This window comes from Stegostoma tigrinum, chromosome 22 (genome assembly GCF_030684315.1).
Source record: "Stegostoma tigrinum isolate sSteTig4 chromosome 22, sSteTig4.hap1, whole genome shotgun sequence".
NCBI classification, from domain to species: domain Eukaryota; kingdom Metazoa; phylum Chordata; class Chondrichthyes; order Orectolobiformes; family Stegostomatidae; genus Stegostoma; species Stegostoma tigrinum.
In genome coordinates this window covers 27,074,760-27,098,690 of record NC_081375.1, presented here as the reverse complement: position 1 = coordinate 27,098,690, position 23,931 = coordinate 27,074,760, and the positions used below count along the sequence as shown (strand labels likewise).

At 40.4% G+C, this 23,931-nt stretch overlaps 1 protein-coding gene across 2 annotated transcripts in view; it reads right to left on the bottom strand.

Annotated features, from left to right (window-relative positions):
- The window catches only part of LOC125463535 (ras-related C3 botulinum toxin substrate 3), a 29,724-nt gene extending 7,467 nt beyond the window's left edge, over positions 1–22,257 (bottom strand). The window contains exons 1-3 of one of the 2 annotated variants that reach the window (XM_048554880.2): positions 22,008–22,257; positions 5,148–5,219; positions 4,939–5,056 (exon numbers count right to left, since the gene is read on the bottom strand). In XM_048554880.2, the coding sequence (XP_048410837.1) occupies positions 4,939–5,056; positions 5,148–5,219; positions 22,008–22,042 (225 nt within the window). In that variant the 5' untranslated portion in view covers positions 22,043–22,257. Of the gene's footprint in view, positions 1–4,938; positions 5,057–5,147; positions 5,220–13,290; positions 13,491–22,007 lie in introns of those variants that run through there. The other variant, XM_048554879.2, reaches the window with a different exon arrangement.
- Positions 22,258–23,931: the final 1,674 nt, after the last annotated feature.

Sequence of the window (23,931 nt, the reverse complement as noted above, 5' to 3'; positions counted from 1 at the left end):
GAGGAGAGATAATTGATAAGCTACTCAACTTCATGGAGGCTAAATCCCCTGATCTGAATGATCTGCATCAACAAGCATTAAAAGTTAGGGAAAAGATGCACTATTGCATGCATATGAAAGCTCATTTGAGACAGCTAATGTAATAAGTTCAGGGAACTATATACTAATTAGTTTAACATAATTGACAGGAAATAGTATGGAATCCTAACTCAACCAACTACAAAATGAAAACATAACAGCACTGACTTCAAAATTGAAGTCAGAGATAATGGGAACTGCAGATGCTGGAGAATCCAAGATAACATATAGTGTGAAGCTGGATGAACACAGCAGGCCATGCAGCATCTCAGGAGCACAAAAGCTGACGTTTCGGGCCTAGACCCTTCAGAGAGGCGGATGGGGAGAGGGTTCTGAAATAAATAGGGAGCGAGGGGGAGGCGGACCGAAGATGGATAGAGAAGATAGGTGGAGAGGAGAGTATAGATGAGGAGGTGGGGAGGGGATAGGTCAAGGAGGCAGGATGAGGTTAGAAGGTGGGAAATGGAGGTGTGGCCCACCACCCAAGACATTTTTCCATCCCCACCCTTGTCTGCCTTCCGGAGAGACCACTCTCTCTGTGACTCCCTTGTCCGCTCCACATTCCCCTCCAACCCCACCACACCCGGCACCTTTCCCTGTGACCGCAGGAAGAGCTACACTCGCCCCCACACCTCCTCCCTCACCCCCCTCCCAGGCCCCAAGGTGACTTTCCATATCAAGCAGATGTTCACCTGCACATCTGCCAATGTAGTATATTGTGTCCACTGTACCTGGTGCGGCATCCTCTACATTAGGGAAACCAAGCGGGGGCTTGGAGACCGCTTTGCAGAACACCTCCGCTCAGTTCACAATATACAACTGCACCTCCCAGTCGCAAACCATTTTAACTCCCCCTCCCATTCCTCAGACGACACGTCCATCCTGGGCCTCCTGCAGTGCCACAATGATGCCACCCGAAGGTTGCAGGGACAGCTACTTACATTCCACTTGGGAACCCTGCAGCCCAATGGTATCAATGTGGACTTCACAAGCTTCAAAATCTTCCCTTTTCCCACTACATCCCAAAACTGGCCCAGCTCGTCCCCGCCTCCCTAACCTGTTCTTTCTCTCTGTATCCCCTCCTCCCACCTCAAGCCGCACCTCCATTTCCCTCCTACTAACCTCAACCCACCTCCTTGACTTGTCCGTCCTCCCCAGACTGACCTATCCCCTCTCCACCTATCTTCTCCTCCATCCATCTTCGGTCCGCCTCCCCCTCTCTCCCTATTTATTTCAGAACCCTCTCCCCATCCCCCTCTCTGATGAAGGGTCTAGGCCCGAAACGTCAGCTTTTGTGCTCCTGAGATGCTGCTTGGCCTGCTGTGTTCATCCAGCTTCACACTTTGTTATCAAAATTGAAGATCGTATTTGTCCAAGGCACTAAATTATTTGAAGCAGCAGAAGGAATAGAAAAGGGTAATACAGTAGGTGTAATATATATATGGATTTCCAAAAAACCATACAGTAATCTCATTACTAAGGTCAGAGCACAAAGATAAAAGTACGAATCTGGTTACAAAACATCAAGACAATGAAAAGGTTAAAGGTGTTTACTTAGACTGTGCGGTGAGGTTTCTTAAGGATCAATGCTGGGACAACGGTTCTTCGCTATTTACGCGATTGACTTGAACTCCAGAACCACCGTATAATTTCAAACTTTCTACATAACTCCAAATTGATGTCATTAATGAACAGGAAGACACTGCTTGCAGAATTAGCATGCAATTGGCAGAAGAACACCAAGTGACAGATGATGCACTTTGGTAAAATGAATAAGGAGGCAACACATGCTATGGGAAATTTATTTTCCAGTGTGTTACTGTTGAAGGGAACCAGGGACAGAGACACACAAATCAGTAAGGCTAGCAATGTAGGTGGTGAAGACCAACAAAACAAAGGCAAACTAAGCATTTCGGTATTTGTAAAGAGGTATACATTTGAAATGAAACTAAATTAAACTTGTTTCAGAACTGTGATCAGATTATATTTGCATGCTTCCCATTACTGGAAAAACCAAAGCTTGGGGCCACAACTATGTGATAATTACTAATACAGGAGATTCAGAATAATCTTCTTTACCCAGATTGTGAGTAAATAGGTAACTCATTATGTCAAAGCGAGGGGTTAAGGAAGCAGCACAGATGTATTTGAAAAGAAAGTGAGGTGAGACTAGCAGACTTTTACAGCGCAGTTGGCCCATTGTGTTTGCACAAGTTAAACAAGATTAGAGACTTTCATAAACCCATCTTCCAGCTTGGCAAAGTAAGTGAATGACTAAATACTAAAGTGTTATAAGAATTTCTGACTCAACCATCCTTTGACGGAGTGACTTCCAGACTCTCATCATGCTGCAAGTTAAAATATTCTCCCTGACTTTTCTCCTTCCACCTGATCTTAAGTCTATGCTTAATGGTTACTGACACCTCTATGAATGAAAAATTGCCACCTTATTCATCCTATTTATGCCCCTCAATCTTATAACATCGATCAGTCCCCCTCTCAACTTGCATTGCTCCAAGGATGCAAGCCTAGCCTATTCAATCTTATCCTCATACCTCAGATTCTCCAGTCCAGGCTACATCTTGGTAAATCTCCTCTAAATCCTCAATCATATACTTTCTATAATGTGGTGATCATAGCTGTATGCAGTGCTCCAGTTATAGCCTAATTACCTGTTTAGTTATCCAGCATAACCTTCTTGCTCCTGTACCCTATGCCTCAGCAAGTATCCCATATGTCCTCATAACCAAATTATCTACCTGCCCTGCTGTCTTTAGGGATCTATGCATGTGTACACTAAGGTCCCACTAATCTCCAGTATTTTCTAAGATCCTACTATTCATAGTGTAATCACTTGCCTTGTTAGCCCTCTACAAGTGTATTACCTCACTTTTCCAGGATGAATTCCATTTGCCACTGCTCTGCCCAGCTGACCCATCCATTAATATCCTACCATAGTTTATAGCTATCCTCCTCTATTTACCACCTTACCAAATTTCAAGTCATTCACGAACTTCCTGATCATACCCAGTATGTTTAAGACCAAATTGTTGATACACACTACAAATAGCAACGGCTCCACCACCGAGCCTGTGGAACCCACTGGAAACAGACTTCCAGTACGTTCTATCATCACCTTCTGCTTCCTGCTTCTCAGTCAATTTTGGATCTAATGTGCTACATGCCTTGGATCCCACAAGCTCTCTTTCTTGAGAAGTCAGCAACAGACCTTATCAAAATCCTTGCTAAAATCCATGAAAACCACATCAAATGCATTATTAACATTCTTGGTTGCCACCGCAAAAATTTTGCGTTTTTTGAATGACTTTCCCTTACAGAATTTTATCTAATAACTTCCCCACCAGCGAGGTGAAAATGACAATTTCCTCATCTATCCCTTTCTTATTAATGGGATAAGGTTAGCAGTCCTGCAGTCTTTTGGCACCCCTACCTGCCAGGGTCCTTACGATCCACTCACTTGCCTCCCTCAACAACCTAGGATACATCTCATTGAGACTGCTGATTTATCTACCTTTAAGGCGGCTAAATCCACTTGTACCTCCATGTTAATTTATTCTAATATTTCATGCCGATGGCTGTATCAGTACTACCCTTTCCATGGTGAAGGCCCACACAAAGTATTCATCGAGGACTGTCTCCACAAGTCCAGGTCCACACAAACATTACCGCTTAAGGTCCCTAATGGTTCCTACTCTTTCCCTACTTATTATCTTGCTCTTTAAATAATTAAAAATCCCTTTGGCTTTCCCTTTATTCTACTCACCAAAGCTTTTCAATGCAAAACAATATGTTAATAGGGTTAAAATGTAGCAGGTTGGGAGTTGGTTTGTACGAAACATATACATGAACCTTTTGGTCTGTATGGCCTGTTTCTGTGCTGTAATATTTCATAACCATTAGGTAAAGACTTTAACAGCAGTTTTTTAAACTGATGGTGAAATTTCAGATATAATCACTAAGCCAATTTGTCTTTTATGTTTATGGAAACACGCCAAAGAAAATCTCATCAAATGTAAGTCTTTCATATTCAGCTTTACTGATAAAAACTCAATTTTCATAAACAATCTAAGAAAGGCAATCATAACACACAAAATTATCAAAAAAAACTAAGACACAAACTGTTGCAGTCTTCATTAAAACCAGTGGACAAAAAGAAAAAAAAAAGATGCTTTTGTAGTAGGAATACTACAGGTTAGATTAATACATTGCAAAATATAACTCAACAAAAACAGGTCATGATGGAATAGCTAATAGTTCCTAATGGCAAGACAGGTGTTACAACCTGTTAATGTAATGATAATAAATAGTATTATCTGTCGCTGATTAACACCACGTGTTGATTAATTAACCTGGTTAAGTCCAGAAAATGCCAATGGTTTTGGGCAAAGATGTGCCAGACCTTAGAAGAAAGCCAAATGACGCAGGAGATAATCCTTGAAGGTGTCCAACGGCAAACTGCAATACAACTGATGTACGCGATGGATCATAAGAGCAATCATGGACTGTATGAAAGCCAATATCAGGGTTCATTCAAGGAAGTCTGGAGGATATCCACAGGAGCTCCAGCCATCACCGGCTAATGACTATGAGACTGTCTTCAATGCTTATCTACATTGTTATCATGTTACAAATTTGCCGAAGATTTGTGAAGACATCAGACAAGGACAGGGCAATATTTATGCCTTTAAACCGATTGCTCAACAGTGTCATGGCTCATGAGAGTAACATGTACTTGGATGGGATATGGGAAGATTTGTGGCATCTAAACTCCAGCAAATCAAGCCTCCAGGATATGAAGGAAGAAAAATGCTAAGGAGAGAAACACCGAAAGTAACATACCGTCTGTGGGTAGGACAGGGGTCGGAGTCTGTCATAATCTTCCTGACCTGCTGTATCCCAGAGTCCCAAGTTCACTGGTTTCCCATCAACCATAACATTAGCTGAATAGTTGTCAAATCTGCAAAATTAAAACATTATAATTTTGTCTGCTGAATGAATATTAAACAGTCTAAGAACACTTCATAAAACATGGCACAATTAATACTTACACTGTTGGAATGTACTCTCCAGGGAATGCATTGGTGGTGTAGCTGATGAGTAGGCATGTCTTACCTACAGCACTATAAATGCAAAGAAATTAGCATTGGTAACAAAAAAAAACACAAGAATCTAATTTGTGCTAAAATCTTACACACCTTGCCATAGAGAATCTGTGACTACAATCAAGCATCTTCCAAATTTCTTAATCCAGGTTGCGGATTTTAACATTCATTTTGAAATTCAGAGCTCTGACACATACTTTACAGCTCTTAATTCAAGGTCGTAGCGCTAAATTTCATTTGCGAACCAGTGGCAATAGCACGAGTAAAAGTGTAGTGTAATTATAGCTGTGTTGAACTTCAACATTTCAAACTAAAAAAGTTTAACAACCTGAACAACAGAAATATAATAAATACCAAAATATTGAATGAATTATTAGGCAGAGTCAAGACTCTTCGCATGCCCAACTTCCCCAGCCCCAGGTGCAGTTCAGACAAACTGTTTTAGTACACTGGTACTGTTGCAATTCTAATTTCTAACATACTATCGATTCTGTTTGAATATTACAGGAGTATATAATTAAGAATATTCCAATTTATTACTTGCAACCTAAATACCAACAACGTACAGCAGCTTTTAAAAACATTACCATTAAAAATCAGTTTTAGTTTCTGTATGAAATACTATTATACTCGGCTATATTGACAGTACACAATATACCTATATTGCCATTAGACCCCAAAGATGATTGCTGGACTCAAAGCCAAAATTCAACTGATTAAATTCTTTGGGCAAGGAATAGGTGCTTTCCTTTATAAAACGATCACTGCCCCAGAGACAGACAACTCGCACCAAATGTGGAGGAAAACGTCAGGAGAAAAGGCTTGCATCACTACCCAAGCCCTACTTCCATAATTTATAGATTACATATAAACACTGGGATGTGGCTTCCTGCAATATTAGGTAGGGTTGAAATGGAGCCACCAAAAGTATGACAGGTTTCAAATTCAGTTTTCATATTGTGACAAGCTGTTTAACCTGGTGCAAAAACATTTTGGTTTGATGCAACACATTGGTCTGGTGACTGTCCAGCTGCTGTGATGACAGGCTGCAATCTTAAATTGTGATTGACATCTAACTAACTCTTTCTTCAGCAATGAAATTGGACTGAACCAAAACAGAAATCGCTCAAAAATCTCAGCAGGTCTGGTACGTCTGTGGATGTTAATGGTAAGTTAATGTTTTGGGTCCGGTGACCCTTCTTCAGAACTGACGGTAACTAGAAAAAGGATAGTCTTTAATACAGAAGATGAAGTGGGGAGAGGAGATATAGTAAATGGTAGGTGAAGATAGAGCTCTGAGAGAGAGAAATACAGTTGGACAGACAAAGGTGTGGTTAAAAGGTTGGTTGGGGAATGAATAGCTGCTAATGGAGACTATTAGTGACTGACAATGGGTAGTGTGTGGTAGCAGCCCATGTGATACCAAGGCTTGCGGCGTGGGGGTGAGAGAAAGCATGGGGAAAGGACGTTTAAACCCTAAAACTGTTGACTTCAATATTAAAAAAGGCCAGAAGGCTGCAGGGATTCCAAGTCGAAAATAAGATGCTGTTCTTCAAGCTTGTGCTGAGATTCGCTGGAGCACTGCAGCAAGCCTGAGATGGAGACGTTGGCCAGAGAACACGGTGATGTGTTGAAGTGGCATGCAACTGGAAGCTCAGTCTTCTTCCGAGATAGAACGTAGGTGTTCTGCAAAACACAGTTACCTAGTCAGCACTTCGTTCCCCCAAATGTACGGGAGACTGCATTATGAGTGGCTGTCTGTGCACTCTGTGCATCTAATAATTAGTTTTCTTCAAGCATAGCTTCTTTTAAAATGAGGAAACATCAGTAAACTCCACTTATTACAGTACAACATATTGCAGGACATATGTTGAAGATATTAAAAAGGGGAAATCTTCATGCAGAGGCGACTAACAATGTGACCTGGATCTAAATGTCAGTTGTGCCAAACCAAAGGTCTTCACTACCACCAACATACTCGCATGAAGCCATTTTAGTTGAAAATGACTTGACCTTTGTACTTTTACACAATGTGAGATCAACTATTGTGGGTGTGTACATTCAACCACTATCTACAACACAGGTTAATGCTAGGAAGCATATAAACAGAAGAATTAGCGCAAGATTAAACCTTTCACTGGTCCACAATTCAATCAGATCATGGCTGTTCTGATTGTTTCTTCAACTCCACTTTCCTGCCTATCCTAAATAACCTCAGATTTTTTACTAACAAGGGACTCGAAGACTCTCAACCCTCTAAGTAAAAAATTTTCACCCCCATCTTAAAATGTGATAAAACCTCTGGCCCTGATGTTTGTCACTGTGGGAAACATCCTTTCAACTCTGCTCAAGTGCCCCCCCCCCCCCCCCATACGTTATGTCTGTAAGATCACTTCCAATTCTTTTAAATTCCAAAGGATAGGCGCAACCATTCCAACACACTTTTCTCATAATACCTCCCTAGATTTCTGAATCCTACATTCAAATGAGTGGAACCTTCTCACATTTACATGCCTTCTCAAATATGGTGACCAAAACAGTACACAATACTCCAGTTGTGGTCTCACCAACATCCTCTGCAAATGTATCAAAATTTTATGTTTCATTCCCTTTGCAATGAAGGAAAATATTTCATTAACATTCCTAGAAGATAAGTGGCTAGATATCCAAATTCTCCCTAGTTAACTAGAAGACTGTCATTAATGTGGACATTCATTCTTAACAGTCACAAACAAGCAAATATCAATATAAAAGTGCTTCAACTTGTTCTTCAGCATAGCAACCTCCTCAGGAAAAGAAAGGTCCGAGACTACATTCTACTTATAATACAATTGATTTTGGCTTCCCAGCTTTGATGGAAAAAAACTCACTAGTTTAAATAATAAAGACAGGGAGTCCCCAATTTAAATACAATATTCAGTAGTAGTGCAGATGTGTCATGACCATAGCTTCTAGTGGTTGGGAACCCTGAATAAGCCAATGTGTTTTCCAGGGTGCAAACAAGAAATTTGCCACTGCAGTCCATAGGTTTGAGAAGAGACCTACGAAACAAGCTCCGTTCTCTCTAGAGGTGCCAATGCTCAATGAACCTAGAGAGTCATAGAGTCAGAGTTGTGTGGCATGGAAAGAATCCTTTGATCCAACTCATCCAAGACAACCAAATATCCTAAATAAATCTAGTTTCATTAGCGAGCATTTGGCCCATATCCCTCTAAACCATCCTATTCATGTACCCATCCAGATGCTTTTTAAATGTTGTCATTGCACTAGCCGCCTCCACTTCCTCTGTCAGCTCATTCCATACACATACCACCCTCAGAGAGAAAGTTGCCCCTTAGGTCCCTTTTAAATTTTTCCCCCTCACCTTAAACCAACGCTTCCTGGTTTTGGGCTTGCCGACCCTAGGAAAAAGGCCTCAGCTATTCATCCTAGCCATGCCCCTCATGATTTTATAAATATGTCACCCCTCAGCCTCCAACGGTCCAGGGAAAATAGTCCCACTCTATTTAGCATCTCCCTGTAGCTCAAATCTTCCAACCCAGGCAACATCCTTATAAATCTTTTCTGAATCCTTCCAAGTCTCACAACATCATTCCTATAGCAGGGGTCCAGAACTGAACGCTGTATTCCGAAAGTGGTCTAACTATGTCCTGTAGAGCTGCAACATGACATCCCAACTCTTGTACTCAATGCACTGACCGAATGCGTTCTTCATTATTTTGCCTACATAGTTTGCACAATCTCCCAGTGTCTGCATGAGTTTCTTCTGGGTGCTCTGGTTTCCTCCCACAGTCCAAAAATATGCAGGCTACATGGCTTGGCCATGCTAAATAATGACTCCACGTTCAAGTAACTATGAACCTGTATTCCAAGGTGTTTTTATTCAGCAACACTCCCCAGGACCTTACCATTAAGTGCATAAGTCCTGCCCTGATTTGCCTTTCCAAATGCAGCACTTAACATTTATCTCAATTAAACTCCAATCTGTCCTAGTGTTACTCATTTCTTTTTGAAATACCAGTTTTAAAAAAAAACAAAATAAAAACTTAATATTTACATACATTACTCTTTAGTTTCTATCAGACTTTAATTTCTCATTATTCTTTCAGTCAGTGCTATTTTTCACATTCTAGCCTGCCATTTATCTCTGCAAAAATTACATGCTTCTTTTTATTAGATCTCATTGATTGCCTGGGCTGTGGTATGTCCTTTCCTTAGAAGGATTTTGATAACGACACTGGAATATATTTTTGAGTTCTGAAACATCTCCTAAAATGCCTGCCACTAGATCTCTGCTGACCTATTTCTTAACCTAATTTCTCAGTTCACTTTAGCCAGTTCTGTCTTCTTGTCTCATATGTCCCTATTTAAATTGAAAACATTACTCTTAGACCCATTCTTCTCTCCCTCAAGCTAAAAGTGAAATTAAATAATTATGATCAGCTACCCAGGGACACCTCGGTTATGAGATCATTAATTAATCAATCCTGTCTTATTGGATATTGATCCAATACAGCCTGCACTCTGGTTGGTTCTAGAAAATTCTGCTCAAAGCTTGGCCTGCTGTGTTCATTCAGCTCCACATTTTGTTATCCATGAACTAATCATCCTGATTACCTTTGTAAATGTGATTCACTCAATCTATGTGTCGATAAAAATCACCCAACTATCATGCTTTTGGTTTAGAAACATGACTCCATTATTCCTTTCTGTATACCTTGCCCTACAGTATGATTACTGTTATGGGACATATAAATTACTTCCACAAGCAACTCTTTTCCTGTACTATTTCTAATCACTACCCAAACTGTTTCTACTGTTTTATCTCCAGAAGCAAGATCTCCCTTGTCACTACTAACATCTTATGGGTGGCACGGAGGCTCAATGGTTAGCACTGCTGCCTCATAGCGCAGGGACCCAGGTTTGATTTTGTCTGTGTGGAATTTGCACATTCTCCCAGTGTTTGCATGGGTTTCTTCTGGGTGCTCTGATTTCCTCCCACAGTCCAAACATATGCAGGCTACGTGGATTGGCCATGCTAAATTGCCCGCAAAGTTCAGGGATGTGTAGATGAGGTGGGTTATAGGGGGATGGGTCTGAATGAGATGCTCTGAGGGGCGGCGTGGATGCTCTGAGGGGGCGGTGTGGACTTGTTGGGCCAAATGGCCTGTTTCCACACTGTAAGGATGTTATGATTCTATGATCATCCTTAATTGATAGAGCAACCCATGCATCTTTTCTTAGCTTCCTGCCCTACCCAGATCATGCATTATATCCCACTAAAACAACTAGCAGAAGCCAAATTCAATTAATAAATCAGGAATTGAAAGCTAGCCTCATCAATGATGACTATGAAACTTACATCAATTATTGTAAAAAGACCATCTGATTCACTAATACCCTTTAGGGAAGGAAACCGAAAATACACGTAATTGAGGACCCACAGCAATGTGGCTGACTTTAAACTGGCCTCTGAAATGACCATAAGCTACTCAATTCAGGGATAGATGGGCATCAAATGCTGTCCTCGCTAGTGATTCCCAACAGCTGCGAAGGAATTAAAATATCCTTGAAGATTTGAGTACGAGTTGTAGCTATTTCAGAGACATGGCTGCAAGATGTCAAATCAGTCCATTTGTGCTTTCAATCCATTTTGTTATGAATGCCACAGAGAGAGATAAAGTATTTAGAGCCCTGACTTTATTTTTCTTTTAGTATTTTTGTAATCTGTAGCCTTAGCTGCTGGTGCACACTGAGGTTTGTATACTTTGTTCTTTGATGCCACATGGATGACTTAACTTTGATATGAAAATTAAGAATGATGTATCGTATTACTTCCACCATCCCCCCAACGTCCCCCCCCACACACAATTTTGTATTGCCCAAACCAGATAAGAAAAGGCTTTCACGCATTGTCCTCCAGCAGTCCACGTGTAAAATATCCCCAGGTATCCCGAATTAGAGCTGGGGTGACATGAAGCCTCCATTTGAAACGTGGAATTCCAGTGTTACAGATTTTATTTTCATTCCCTTGCAGGACATGGGCATGGTTGGTTGGCCAGCATTTACTGCCCATCCAGAGCTGCCTTGAGAAGGTGTGATGAGCTGCCTTCTTGAACCACTGTAGTCCATATGCTGTACAATGCTCTTACAGAACTCCAGGCTGTATTCCCATCATATGCTGCTCTTGTCCTTCTAGTAGGAAGGAAGGTTTAGAAGATGCTGTATAAAAATCTTTTACAACTTTCTGCAGTACATTTCCTACTTAATACGCACAGCTGTTAATAGACATCACAAAATTGCAGTCGTGCTCCATGTCTGGGTCAGAAGTCCTACGTACTTCCAGCATGTGTTCTAAAACGTCTGAATAAGTTGATTAAAAATAGCTAAAAGCTGACTTTTGAATTCCAGATCAAGAATCTAGTATGAAAGACACAAAAAGTTTGCGTAGAATGTGCTTGGATCATCTTGTTCTTAGGCTTTTCTTCCCCATCCCCACGGAAACAAGCTGGTATTGGTTAGGGTTTTTTGTTTCTTTTTAAAAGAGTAACAGTGGGATATTCCTAAACAACAGATCTTGTGTCATCAACTGCAAACTATACGTCAAGCTACTGCAAATTACTAAAATCAGGTTGGGGTGTGGTGGTCTAAAATGATGACTAAAACCAATATTTTGAGAAGCAACAACACTAACATGTTACCAATGCCAATGTACATGTGTATATTTCTTGTAAATAGCAGACGTGTGACAGTAAGGGGCAGAAAGAAAGAAGGTTAAAAAAACCCTTGTTTTAAAAAAAAAACCATTACTTTAGCTAACACCATGGTTAAGCGCGTGAGTTGTTCAAAACAGGAAGGTCCTATGCTTGACTGCTCATCTCTGTAGTTAGCTTCTATATATAAAACATGCATGCCATTGCTAATTACTATCCAAAACATACCTATACACATGGCTGATAGTAGGAAGACTGGACTGAACTTAGCTTTGTTACCCAATGGTTGAATAAACTCTCATTAACTGACAGCATTAACATTTACTTCAGCGACATCCAAGACCAGAGTAGTTCTACCACACGGCCAGTTTAACTCTGTACCTTCAAGTTAGAAGGATGCAAAATGGGAGGAATTTTTTTTTAAATTCAGAAGTCTGAGACTAGGAATGATGTGGGAATGGGAAGAAAAACACTTCCCTTATAGCTGTTGCTGTATGTCTAAGAAATCTTTATATCATTGTGACCATTAGCAAAAGGCAGGAAAAACTCCAATTAGCATCAGCAGGAAAAATAGCAAATTAAAATTACAGACATCATCTAAAACAGAACTTAATATCTCATGATATTCTTGGCAATATAACATTAGTTTAAAGGATTCAATTTCAAAATGATGATTAAAGCCTGGCAGCTGGGTAGCTACTTGTTTATACAAAATTTGCAGTGATTTTTCAGTCTAATCTCTCTAGATATTGAACCGGATTTTTTTCCCCAAATGAAATAAAAAACACCCGGTCACGGTAACTTAATTTAAACATGAAAATAATGTCATTGGTTACAGCAGCAAAGAGTGGAATATTGTTTTGACTTGCTGTACAACCATGGCAGGTAAGCTAGATTACTAATGCATGGGCTCAGATATCCACTGAATCAGGCATTAAAATCAAACAACTCAATTGAAAATTGTTTGACTTGTTATCTACTGCAATGAATAAGGCTAATACAGATCAACTGCAGGCAGCTAGCCATTGTTGAAATGACTTTCTTTGTATCTCCCAATCTGAGAAGACAGAGGAAAATAATATAAACTTACTCAAACCATCCAATCTGCTACACTCCACCCCACATCAAGAACTGTGTATTAAAATGTAAATAGATCCATGTATATAATTTCTTGATATAATGAGTGAACCAACATCACCGATACTTCTAAATTTAAACAGGTTGGGCTGCCGAATTGTTTCTGCTGCGATTGTAGTAGAAACATGAACAACATTACCAGAAGTAACTTACGTCAAAAATATTCCTCAATAGGACCAAATCGTTAACAAATATATAATTTGATAAATAATGAAAATAATTTATTTCCTCTTCCTCACCCGTATGCTGTAAATTCACCATCCTTCACTTCTGACTGGGCATCTTCCTCCATTTCCACGACCTTGAATTCATTCTTTCAATCTCCAATTGTATCAAGTCCGATTACCAACTTCACTTGATGGGTGTGACCGTGAAACTGATTGATGCATCTTTAATTAAATATCCTGAAACATCTCATATCATCAGCAGATACGTAATATCTGTAAACCTTCAGTTTGTTTGACTTTGATATTAAAGAATTTGGACAAGAGTTTCTTCTGCTGTCCCTTTGCCATATTCCCTCTTTCAAGAGAAAGCACAGTTCTGAAGATGGGTGTCTGGGCCTGAAACGTTAATTCTGTTTCTCCCTCTGCAGATATTGTCACACTTGCTGAGGTGTTCTAGCAATCTCTGATTTAGTTTCAAATATCTACAAGAACTCTGTTCACCCAACAAAGGCTTTACACCTTCTGACCAGGAACGAACTCTCCAAGTTTAATGTTTGATGTATCATGACTCATCTTTCACGTCTTTCTTTACTCTTACTTTGCTGTTGACCACAAGTTTTAAACAAATCTTACCTTGTCCTAAGAGTAACTTTAAACACTAAACATAAAGTGGGCAATCTGTCATAAATTGTGAGAACATTCAGTTAAGAGAACAGGCTATAATCTGGACTGTGTCAAACAGAAAATCTCAATAGCTTGGCATTTATCCACTTGCTGCAGCTATTAATTAGAACAACTCAGCAGGTCTGGCAGTATCTACAGAAAGAGAAACAGAATTAACGTTTTGGGTCTAGATACCCATCTTCAGACCGTGCTCTCTCTTGAAAAAGGAAATATGGCAGGGACAGCAGAAGAAACCTCTTTTTGCCTACACTGGAACAAAAGAAAATGTTTTGCTTCATTAACTTCTTATTCTGGAATCACATTTCACAACTTTTCACCAACTTTTCAATACTGTCATCTATCTTTGGGGAACAAAGGTTATTGCCATTGCTTTCACATGCGCAATCCCTGCGTGCTCGCAATGAAGTTCCTCTTTGAAATATCTTTAAATTTTGGTGGAATAATTACTCTTAAACCCCAAAAGAAACAGTCTCAATCCACACAGTTCATTTCTAAGTGGGAAATATTTCCCCAATCTTTAGGTCAGCCATTCAGGAGATAATTCAGCACTTTACTGAGCAGCATATACTTGAAAGATGTGTTACTGATTTGACTAGCAGACACCAGAATATCATGTGTGTGCGCAAAGCAGGTAATTCATTGGCTCGAAACTGTTCAATCTTCAGGGGAAATAGATTCAAAAACATTTGCATGGTTTGCAGAAGTACAGCATTTAATATTATACCAATGGCTAATTTTATAATTTGGTTCTCCTTGCTCAAAAGACCACTTCTTGCTCTCACGGCACTTTCTCAATGTCAAACAGTCTTAATGATCTGTAAACGACCATATTTTCTTAAGACTAATCCTTCCCTCTAGTGAGACTTGTTTCTTTCTACTATCAATGGCAAGTAATTGGATGCACCCATCATTTTCCAGTCTAACTTTAACTTCACCTGACACTGGAATACTGCTTTGGGATAACTAATCAACTTCACATCAGTTTTGCATAAAGGAAATGTGACTAGGGTAGTTTGGGGATTCTTTCAAGATAATTAACACTGTTACATGAAGAATTAAAGTGAGTTGTGAATCCCTAGTTTTCATTTTTTTAAAACTGTAGATTATATCTTTAGCCCTTTTACTCTCATCTTACATGTGCTGTTTTTCTTACTCTCTAATGAAGTCTTGACAATATCAATTTCTGTTTCCATATCTATCACATACATATTTAAGAATTTCCATACTCAACTAATCTTAACTCCACCATCATCGTAACCTGGGTTATGCAACTGAGAGCATTACTATTTCCTTTACACCTGTCATAGGAATACGATCAATATTCCCACAGACACAGATAAACCCATTTCAACTCAAATGACTGGTGGTAAGGATATCGTTTAAATTCCTAATTCAGACTGTGAATTTGGCTTTATGGCCTGGACCTCACTAAAATCTAGTATCCTTCCCCTACAGGTTCATGAAAGAACTGATGGACAATACTCAAACATGTTAACTCCTTTTCATTCAGGTACAGCACAGAAAAAAAGCAACATCATCTTCTCCTGCAGTCTTCTGATTCACCTAATCTTAATCATTTCCTTCCCCCAGTGGCCTTATTTCTGTTTCCCACAATCATTGCTTAAGGTCAAAATGCAACTGTCACATTTATAACAATTAGTGCTCATTTCTGGACAGTGTTATACTTTAATGCCCAGTGGGAATGGGATTGAGACAAACAAAACTCAGTGAGTTTAAAGAAATAACAGAGGAAAACCACTTTTTATCTCATCCACTTGGGCCAATTGTAGACCCAGGTTACAGTTTTAAAAAGATATTTCAAACCATTGCTTTGCTTAATAGTTAAATCACAGCTAATAGAAAATAACCTACATCTCATAGCTTCCCTTCCTGGTTTCTGTTGTAGATTCTGCAACAATCTCTGACAATGTACTGGCACTGAAATGTATGTGTTAATACATACGCAAGTGCCATCACGATAACAGCTTTCTTCTGACTGACCATTATGGTCATGATATTAGAATAAACTGGTGAAGTGAATATCAAGTAGAGGTAGTCATACTCTGCCATCCAATCAGTACTTTGCCTCCAGAGGCAGAGGCATCATCTCATGCTGTGTCCAGGTCAAAGTACTGATGAGTGGATAGTCGGCCATGTTTTGAAAAAATTTTAGCAAGCTTATTCTGGAATTACTGCATAGCAAAGGGAGAATTTCTCAAAACCAAGGCCTACTATTCATATATTTTCCCAGAGAAAAATGAGTAAAACTCTCAAATATACCCTTTTAACCACTGTAATCAAGACCAGTGAAAATGCCCTTGGATAACAATAGGAATTGCATTTATTCAGTCACTACAATACAATTACCCCAAATGCAAACAGTCAGATTCATGGACCATAATCCACAAAACTTTAGAATTTAAAAAAAAAGCCCACAGAATTCTACTGGCTAAATATAGAATGCATCCAGATTGGATTGCTTATCAACTTTGAAACATAAAGCAATGTAACATCTATTTCCACACAGAATTCTTTACAGAGCATGCTTTCTGATTGATGTCACGTATTCATCAAAATATTATAGTATTTTAAAAATATTAAAACAATTCATTTATCTTTATTAACTGCAACGGCAAAACAGGGCCTAAAATGATTGATTTGATAGGGAGTGGCATTTACAATATTCAAATATTTTGAGTTATTATAATCTGGAAATGTGTACATCAGTTTTTGGGAGCACAAAATCTGGGGTGGGGAGAACAGACAGAAGTTATAGACAGAAATGTTGATGAAAGCAGAAAATAAATACTTGACAAACCTTCTTTTGTTTGTCAAATACTCAATATAAAACAATGCAATTGACATCAAATTCCTATTAAAAACCTCACTGATTCTGTTACTGTCATATTTTGTAACCAAATCAATGCTTCTTTGATTAACGATTAGAAATTAATTCTGTAGTGCTACACAATCTAGAAGGACAATAAATAATGCAGCACAACACAATATATATTTAACTTTGAAGCATTTATTAAAGAGCTGTGGCATTTAAAATAATCTGCCCATTCTATTGGAATTAAAACCCCTACCAGCTCTCAAGGTGCAAACCAAACAGTTAATGATGCTAAGTAACCAGAACCCTAATTCTTTGTCAGAAAACTGCATCATGTCAGTTGAGGTAGCACATTCCAAGCAGAGCTCACTATTTCACACTTCTCTCAAGACCCTCCTCATTGGTTAGTGATGATGTAATGATTAACAGGGAAGAAACATACGCAAACACAGAAATCCAAAATGCAATTCACCGGCAAAACAGCCCAGCTGAATGCAGCAGTTGGTAACAAAGCTTGTCTTGGACACCCAATTTGTCATCTCTGTAGCTCACATACCATGACTCCACACCCTTCCTCACCCCTCCCCCAAAAATCACTTCTTCAAAAGAGAAAATAGATGCGAAAGCACACTGAATATTTTCCTTCTGACTAAGCAATTTCAATAAGTGAGAGCTAGTATTTAGGCATAAAACCATAAATTATCCTAAAAAGGTACCTGTAACCTCCAGCACTTCAGGCAGTGATCCTTCCGCACACAAACCTCGACACAAGTGATGGCAGGACGGTCAATGAGATTGGAGAGCAATATGGAGTTCAATCTTTTTTTTTACTGACAACTACGCACCAAGTCACTGGTAAACGATTAGAAGGCAAATCTTAGTTGATTTTCCCCCTCCCTCGCTGGGAATGCTGAGGCCAGTAACAGAATCCTAACTGCTACCCCAAGATGAATACCACAATACTGACAATGACAAACTTTTCCTTTCAACTCAAATTAAACATTAACATTGTTATTAACTAAAAAGGTATCATTTAGCCAAAAAATGAAGATCTCAAAAATAATTTTATGATTTGCACTTCACATGTTGAGCTGGTTTCCAATAAGACAGCCCCACTTTCCCTTCACACGCTTGTATAAAATAGTTGGTTTTACAAATCACTAGTGCCAGCCCCACAGAGATTAATCAAACACACAAACATGCCAATGTAGTTCAGGAGGATGTTAAAATCAGGGGACTTTCCCTATATTCTAGTCAGCATTAATAATTCAAACAAAACAAACTAAAAACACAGATTAACTATCCCCTCAACTTGCTGATCTTGGCTGCTGAACTGTTGAAATATTTACCTAAATAAATAAAGTAGCAGTCACCAGACTTTGAAAATGAATCAATTATTCTCCAAATACATTCAAGCACTGATACAATAAAACATGGATCTATGCACCACCTTAGGGTAAAATGATGAAACAGTGACAATGTAAAGGTGTACATGTAAAAACATTTCACAAGTATGTCTGGTGCAGTTCCCCTAGCATACTTGCCTCAAACATGGCCATGTGAACACTAGCTAATTTGACTGCACCCATTCCACTCTCCTGGCTTATAAGAAAATATAGTAAAAGTGCAGCTCTCTTAAAACAGGCAAGCAATGGTTGCAAGTTGAACAAGAATATATGTAGTGAAGAAAGTAAGAACTTAAGATAAGAACACAAGTTTAACAAGCCATTCGTGGAAGAAGAATGCAAAAATAAAATTCCACTTAGGAGAGCTGAAAAGGGAGAAGACCTATAACATGCAATGATGTCAAATCTCAAATGGTTCACTGAACAGTGAATTGAATAAGACAAGGTAGCCATAAACCAATCTGATGAAAGTTCCGTTTTTGACTAACTGGAATGGCAAGAATCAGGAGACAGTCCTTATCCAGGACCATGCAACCATTAACTAAAGCAAAGGGTGGGAACTGCGATCATCAACTGTGATTCTTTCCAGCGACTGCAGGAATAAATATTTGAAGGATGCATTCTATCCCAGCAGTTCAGGACTTGTTAAATTTAGCTTTAGATTTTGACACATATACTCAAGTACAGGAATACAGTGAAAAATATACAAAACTGTCATTCTCTGGCACCATCTCGGAATACCAAAGAAAGGATTAAAAGCAGAAGAAGAAATAGAAGAAACAGCCAAAAGAGAAGGAAACATCCAGATGACTCTCCTGCCTCTACCATGCGGTCCTTGCTGTCAGAAAAACAAAGCCAAGTTCAGAGTTTGGCCAAAAATTCCTGTTGTCCCTGCCAAAAAAAAACTATTTTCCAACATAAGGGTATTGGCATACCTACAGCAAATGGACTGCAGCAGTTTAAGAAGGCGACTCAGCATTACCTTCCCAAAAGCAACTAGGGATGGGCAATAAATGCTGACCAGCCAGAAACACCCACGTCTCATGACAGAATACGGAAACAAAATACATCTGATGACATTTTTAGAATGAATGGCTTAAGTAGAATTACTAACCAGCACAGTAACTTGGTGTGATTGATAAAACCATGACCGATGCAGTGTGTCCTCTGCTAGCGTTACTCTTACCACTTTAGTTTTTGCTGGCAACTTCTTTATTGTTATCACAATGCACATAGTTTTAAAGTCTCCCCATCCCAGCCTCATTGCATGTTCAACCTTCTGTCTCATCCCTGCCTCCTTGACCTGACAACCTTTCCACCCCTCCCACCTCACTGAGTAATCCCCACCACTCCCTTTCTTCACTCACTTATCACTATCCCACTACATTCCCCAGCCCCACCCCTCCTCCCAAGTCATTCCTGGGCTCCCTTTCCGCTCCCCATTTCTGAAGGGTCCAAACCCGAAACTTCAACTTTGCTGCTCCTCTGATGCTGCCTGGCCTGCTGTGTTCCTCCAGCACCACACTGTGTTATCATTAAAATCAATTGCGATCCAGTTTTCCAGATGTAAATAAGTGATCGCCAACTCATAATTTTAATACTGATCTTTAGAGAGTTAGGAATATTAATTACTGTGTAGTGTCCAAAATCCTAGATGTTGTACATCATGAACCTGGTAAATTAGAGCTCAAAGCGGAGACTTCTTAGCCCCACTGAAGCCATCGCTTTTTTTTTCTTTGTCCATTAAATAAATTCCCTTCCAAAAATACACAGACAGTTAAGAAAATTCTCTGGCACCATCTCTTCTTCAGCACAAAATATCACCTACAACTTAGACATACTCTTAAAGCAAAAATCTAACCCTACATCGCACATTTAAAATTTTAGTAGCTTTTGGTTTTCAAAAAGCCTTCACTATAGCACAGACCTCCAGCTGCAAAAGTTCAATGCCTGTAATTACATCCTCAATTTCACTGCCAAAATTCTATATCAGCTTGCAAAGGCATAATCACTGGAATGCATTGGAGAGGGGAATTAGGGAGACATGTCATTCACAATCATCAGTTATGTCATCCTTCTCTTTAACATTAATCTCTCATCTGTCAATTCTTAGGTAGGTTTTTACTTATGGTTTCATTGGTAACACACTGTCCCTGTTATGGTGTTTCAGATGGATGTAGAGAGATCCTAATCCCACCCTTCAGAAGCAAGCAGCTTCTCTGCTCAACAACATAAAAATTTACCACACAACTTTTCCCAGTGCTGATGTTAACTTTTGCATAAAATGACTTCCCATCTACCTATATATCAAAAGCTGACATAAAGTAACTTATCTGTACACTAACTATTTTGAGGTGTATGAAGGCATGTTCAAGAACAACATCCCCCCTTCCTACTTTCTGCATATAAACCAACATTTTCCCAGCTACCATCAGTTCTTGAGGAAGGGTCACCGGACCCAAAGCATTAACTCTGATGTTTTCTTCACAGATGCTGCCAGACCTGCTGAACTTCTCCAGCAATTTCTGTTTTTGTTCTTGATTTACAGCATCCACAGCTCTTTCAGTTTTTATCCTTGTTCCCTTCTTTGCACATGAACTGTTCCACTTCATGGCCTGGTGAGTTGATGAGATCTGAATGGCAGTTAGCCAAACCATGAAATGAGTAGTTCAAGGAAGGGAAAATTAAATGACACAACAAATCTGAAAATATATACACAGAATTTTAAATCTTTGGACAGCAGAGTATTGATAAAGGGGTCCAATACTTCACAAATGAGCACGAGAAGCACATCTTCAGCCTAAATAAAAATCTGACAACGTTGCACGTATAGTTTGAATATACACCCAGGTTATATACAGCTCATCACCACTTGAGCTACCATCTTATCACACATATGTTCTGTGCTTAAAGTACAAAGACCACTCGAGCTGTCAGTGTTATTAGACAGCAGTATCATCAAAGATCTGCATATATACTGTACATATTCACAATTTCTCAGAACACACAACCAGATTCCACAGGCACAGTTATCAAAACCAAAACCAGCAAATCAATTAGAACCACACTCTAGTCCAGACAAGCCAGTTTTTCAAGAGTGCATACCCAGTGTTGAGCCACTGTCCATCTCGCCAGCCATCTTGCAGCACAATTGTAGCTAGTTATTTACTCTATGAAGGGCTGTGTGAACCATATCACAGATACCAGCCATTACCCACCGAATACACATTCATTTATATGAATTTCAGTTGTCGTTTGCGCTCATCTCTTCCACACTTCGCACATTAAAAAAAAACTTTGCGCTAATCTCTTTCACACACTCCCTTCCAGGTCATCCCTTCATTACTGATACCAGCTCTCACAAATTACGGAGGGTTCCAACCACCTTTCACACCAGTGGTGTGGAAACGGGGAAAAACAGTGAGCCATTTAAGATAAATGCTCAGGTCTGTGAGGAGGATAGGAAGAAACCATGGATTGTCGCTATGAAAATGAACGCTCCACGCCTGGCTGGGGCTGGGGCAACTGTCTCGATTGTTCCTCCACCGTCACAACCAGGGAGCAATCTCGGAAACTCGATGCTCGGGCTGGGAGAAAAAGATCTATTTCATTTTTCTAAAAAGGAAACTGCATCGAAATAGGATGCATACAAAACAAAATCAAAGCGTCGCCTATTTAATGTAACGGATGCCAAAATGAAGCCCAAATGCAATAAAAAAGCGCCGCGACAACGTGAGTTAATTTTAAATAAAAACAATGATTTTTTTTATACTTCCCAGTCACAGCCCAGGGGCTTGCAGCTACGTTCGTTTTCTTTTGTAATTTCCCCCCCCTCTCTCTCAGGTCACGGAGATGAACGGACTTACCCGTCCCCAACAACCACACACTTGATGGCCTGCATCGGGAGAGATTCCTGCAAATATACCTCAGCACAACTTTCACTTGTTTAAAAATAATCAGAGGGGTGGTGTGAGGGGAGGGAAGAGGAAGGGGTGGAGAGAGATAGAAAGAAACACCCGATTATTTCTCCGGAGATAGTATCTCGCCCAAGTTCCGAGGCGGCGAATCTCCGCAAAGAGGAGCCGGTGCGGCTGCGCTCGAGACGGAGCCGAACGCCTTCGGTCATTTCCGTCAGCGGCGGTACGAGCCGAAGGTGCGGGGCGGCGGGGTCGCCGCTTTAACCCTATAGGAGGGGAGGAGACATATGGGCAAAAACTCCCCTTCACTTCATCCTAGGTCAGTTAGCTGGACAGCTAACTTCCAAATTACAGTGACGCCAACAGATCGGGTTCAATTCTCACACCGCTGAGATTAACAAGAAGAACTCCCTTCTCAACCTCATCTGAGGTTAATTAAATCAGTCAGTCGTCTCATGGTCTAGTAAGACTACGTGACTTTACGTTTTTACTTTCACACGCCTCATTGACCCCCCACTAACCTACACTATCATTCACCAGAATTCTCATTCTCTGACACTTCCGCCTCTACAATCCGACCCCACCACTAAAGACATTTTTCCATCCCCACCCTTGTCGGCCTTCTGGAGAGACCACTCTCTCCACGACTCCCTTGTCCGCTCCACACTCCCCTCCAACCACACCACACCTGGCACTTGCCCCTGCAACCACAGGAAGTGCTACATTTGGCCCCACACCTCCTTACTCACCCCCATCCCAGGCCCCAAGATGACTTTCCACATCAAGTAGATGCTCACCTGCACATCTGCCAATGTGGTATACTGCATCTGCTGTGCCCGTTGTGGCCTCCTCGACATTGGGGAAACCAAGCGGAGGCTTGGGGACCGCTTTGCAGAACACCTATGCTAGGTTCGCAATAAACAACTGCACCTCCCAGTGGCAAACCATTTTAACTCCCCCTCCCATTCCTTAGACGACATGTCCATCTTGGGCCTCCTGCAGTGCCATAATGATGCCACCCGTAGGTTGCAGGAACAGCAACTCATTCTGCTTGGGAACCCTGCAACCCAATAGTTTCAATGTGGATTTCACCAGCTTCAAAATCTCCCCTCCCACCACTGCATCCCAAAACCAGCCCAGCTTGTCCCCGCCTCCCTAGTTCATTTTTCCTCTCATCTATCCCCTCCTCCAACCTCAAGCCGCACCTCCATTTCCTACCTACTAACCTCATCCCACCCCCTTGACGTGTCCATCCTTCCCGGACTGACCTATCCCCTCCTTACCTCCCCAACTATACTCTCCTCTCCACCTATCTTCTCCTCTATCTATCTTCAGTCCACCTCCCCCTCTCTCCCTATTTATTTCAGAATCCTATCCACCATCCCCCGTTTCTGATGAAGGGTCTGGGCCTGAAACGTCAGCTTTTGTGCTCCTAAGATGCTGCTTGGCTTGCTGTGTTCATCCAGCTCCATAGTTTGTTTTCTCGTTCGTCTCCATTGGCCTACATCCATTCTGCTATACCATATCCTTCACTTTTCCACTCATTATCTCCAACTTTCTCACCAAGCTACACCACTATTCACCCTCCAACCCTCATTCACTGACAACCTGCATTCACTTCCACCAATCTCCTGCACTCCCACTGACCCCAGATCACTTACACATCCATTCATCCCTACTCACATCACATATGCACAAACAAGATCCTGTTCATCTGTCACATTCACCCCCACATCCTCACTTCTCCACATTCACACCAACAAATCATTCCCAACCTCACTCCTCCAATCAACCCCACTATATCATCTACTCACCAGAATACTACATTCACCCCTCTCATTTGCCTCCATCCTACCTACCCCAAAACAATAAC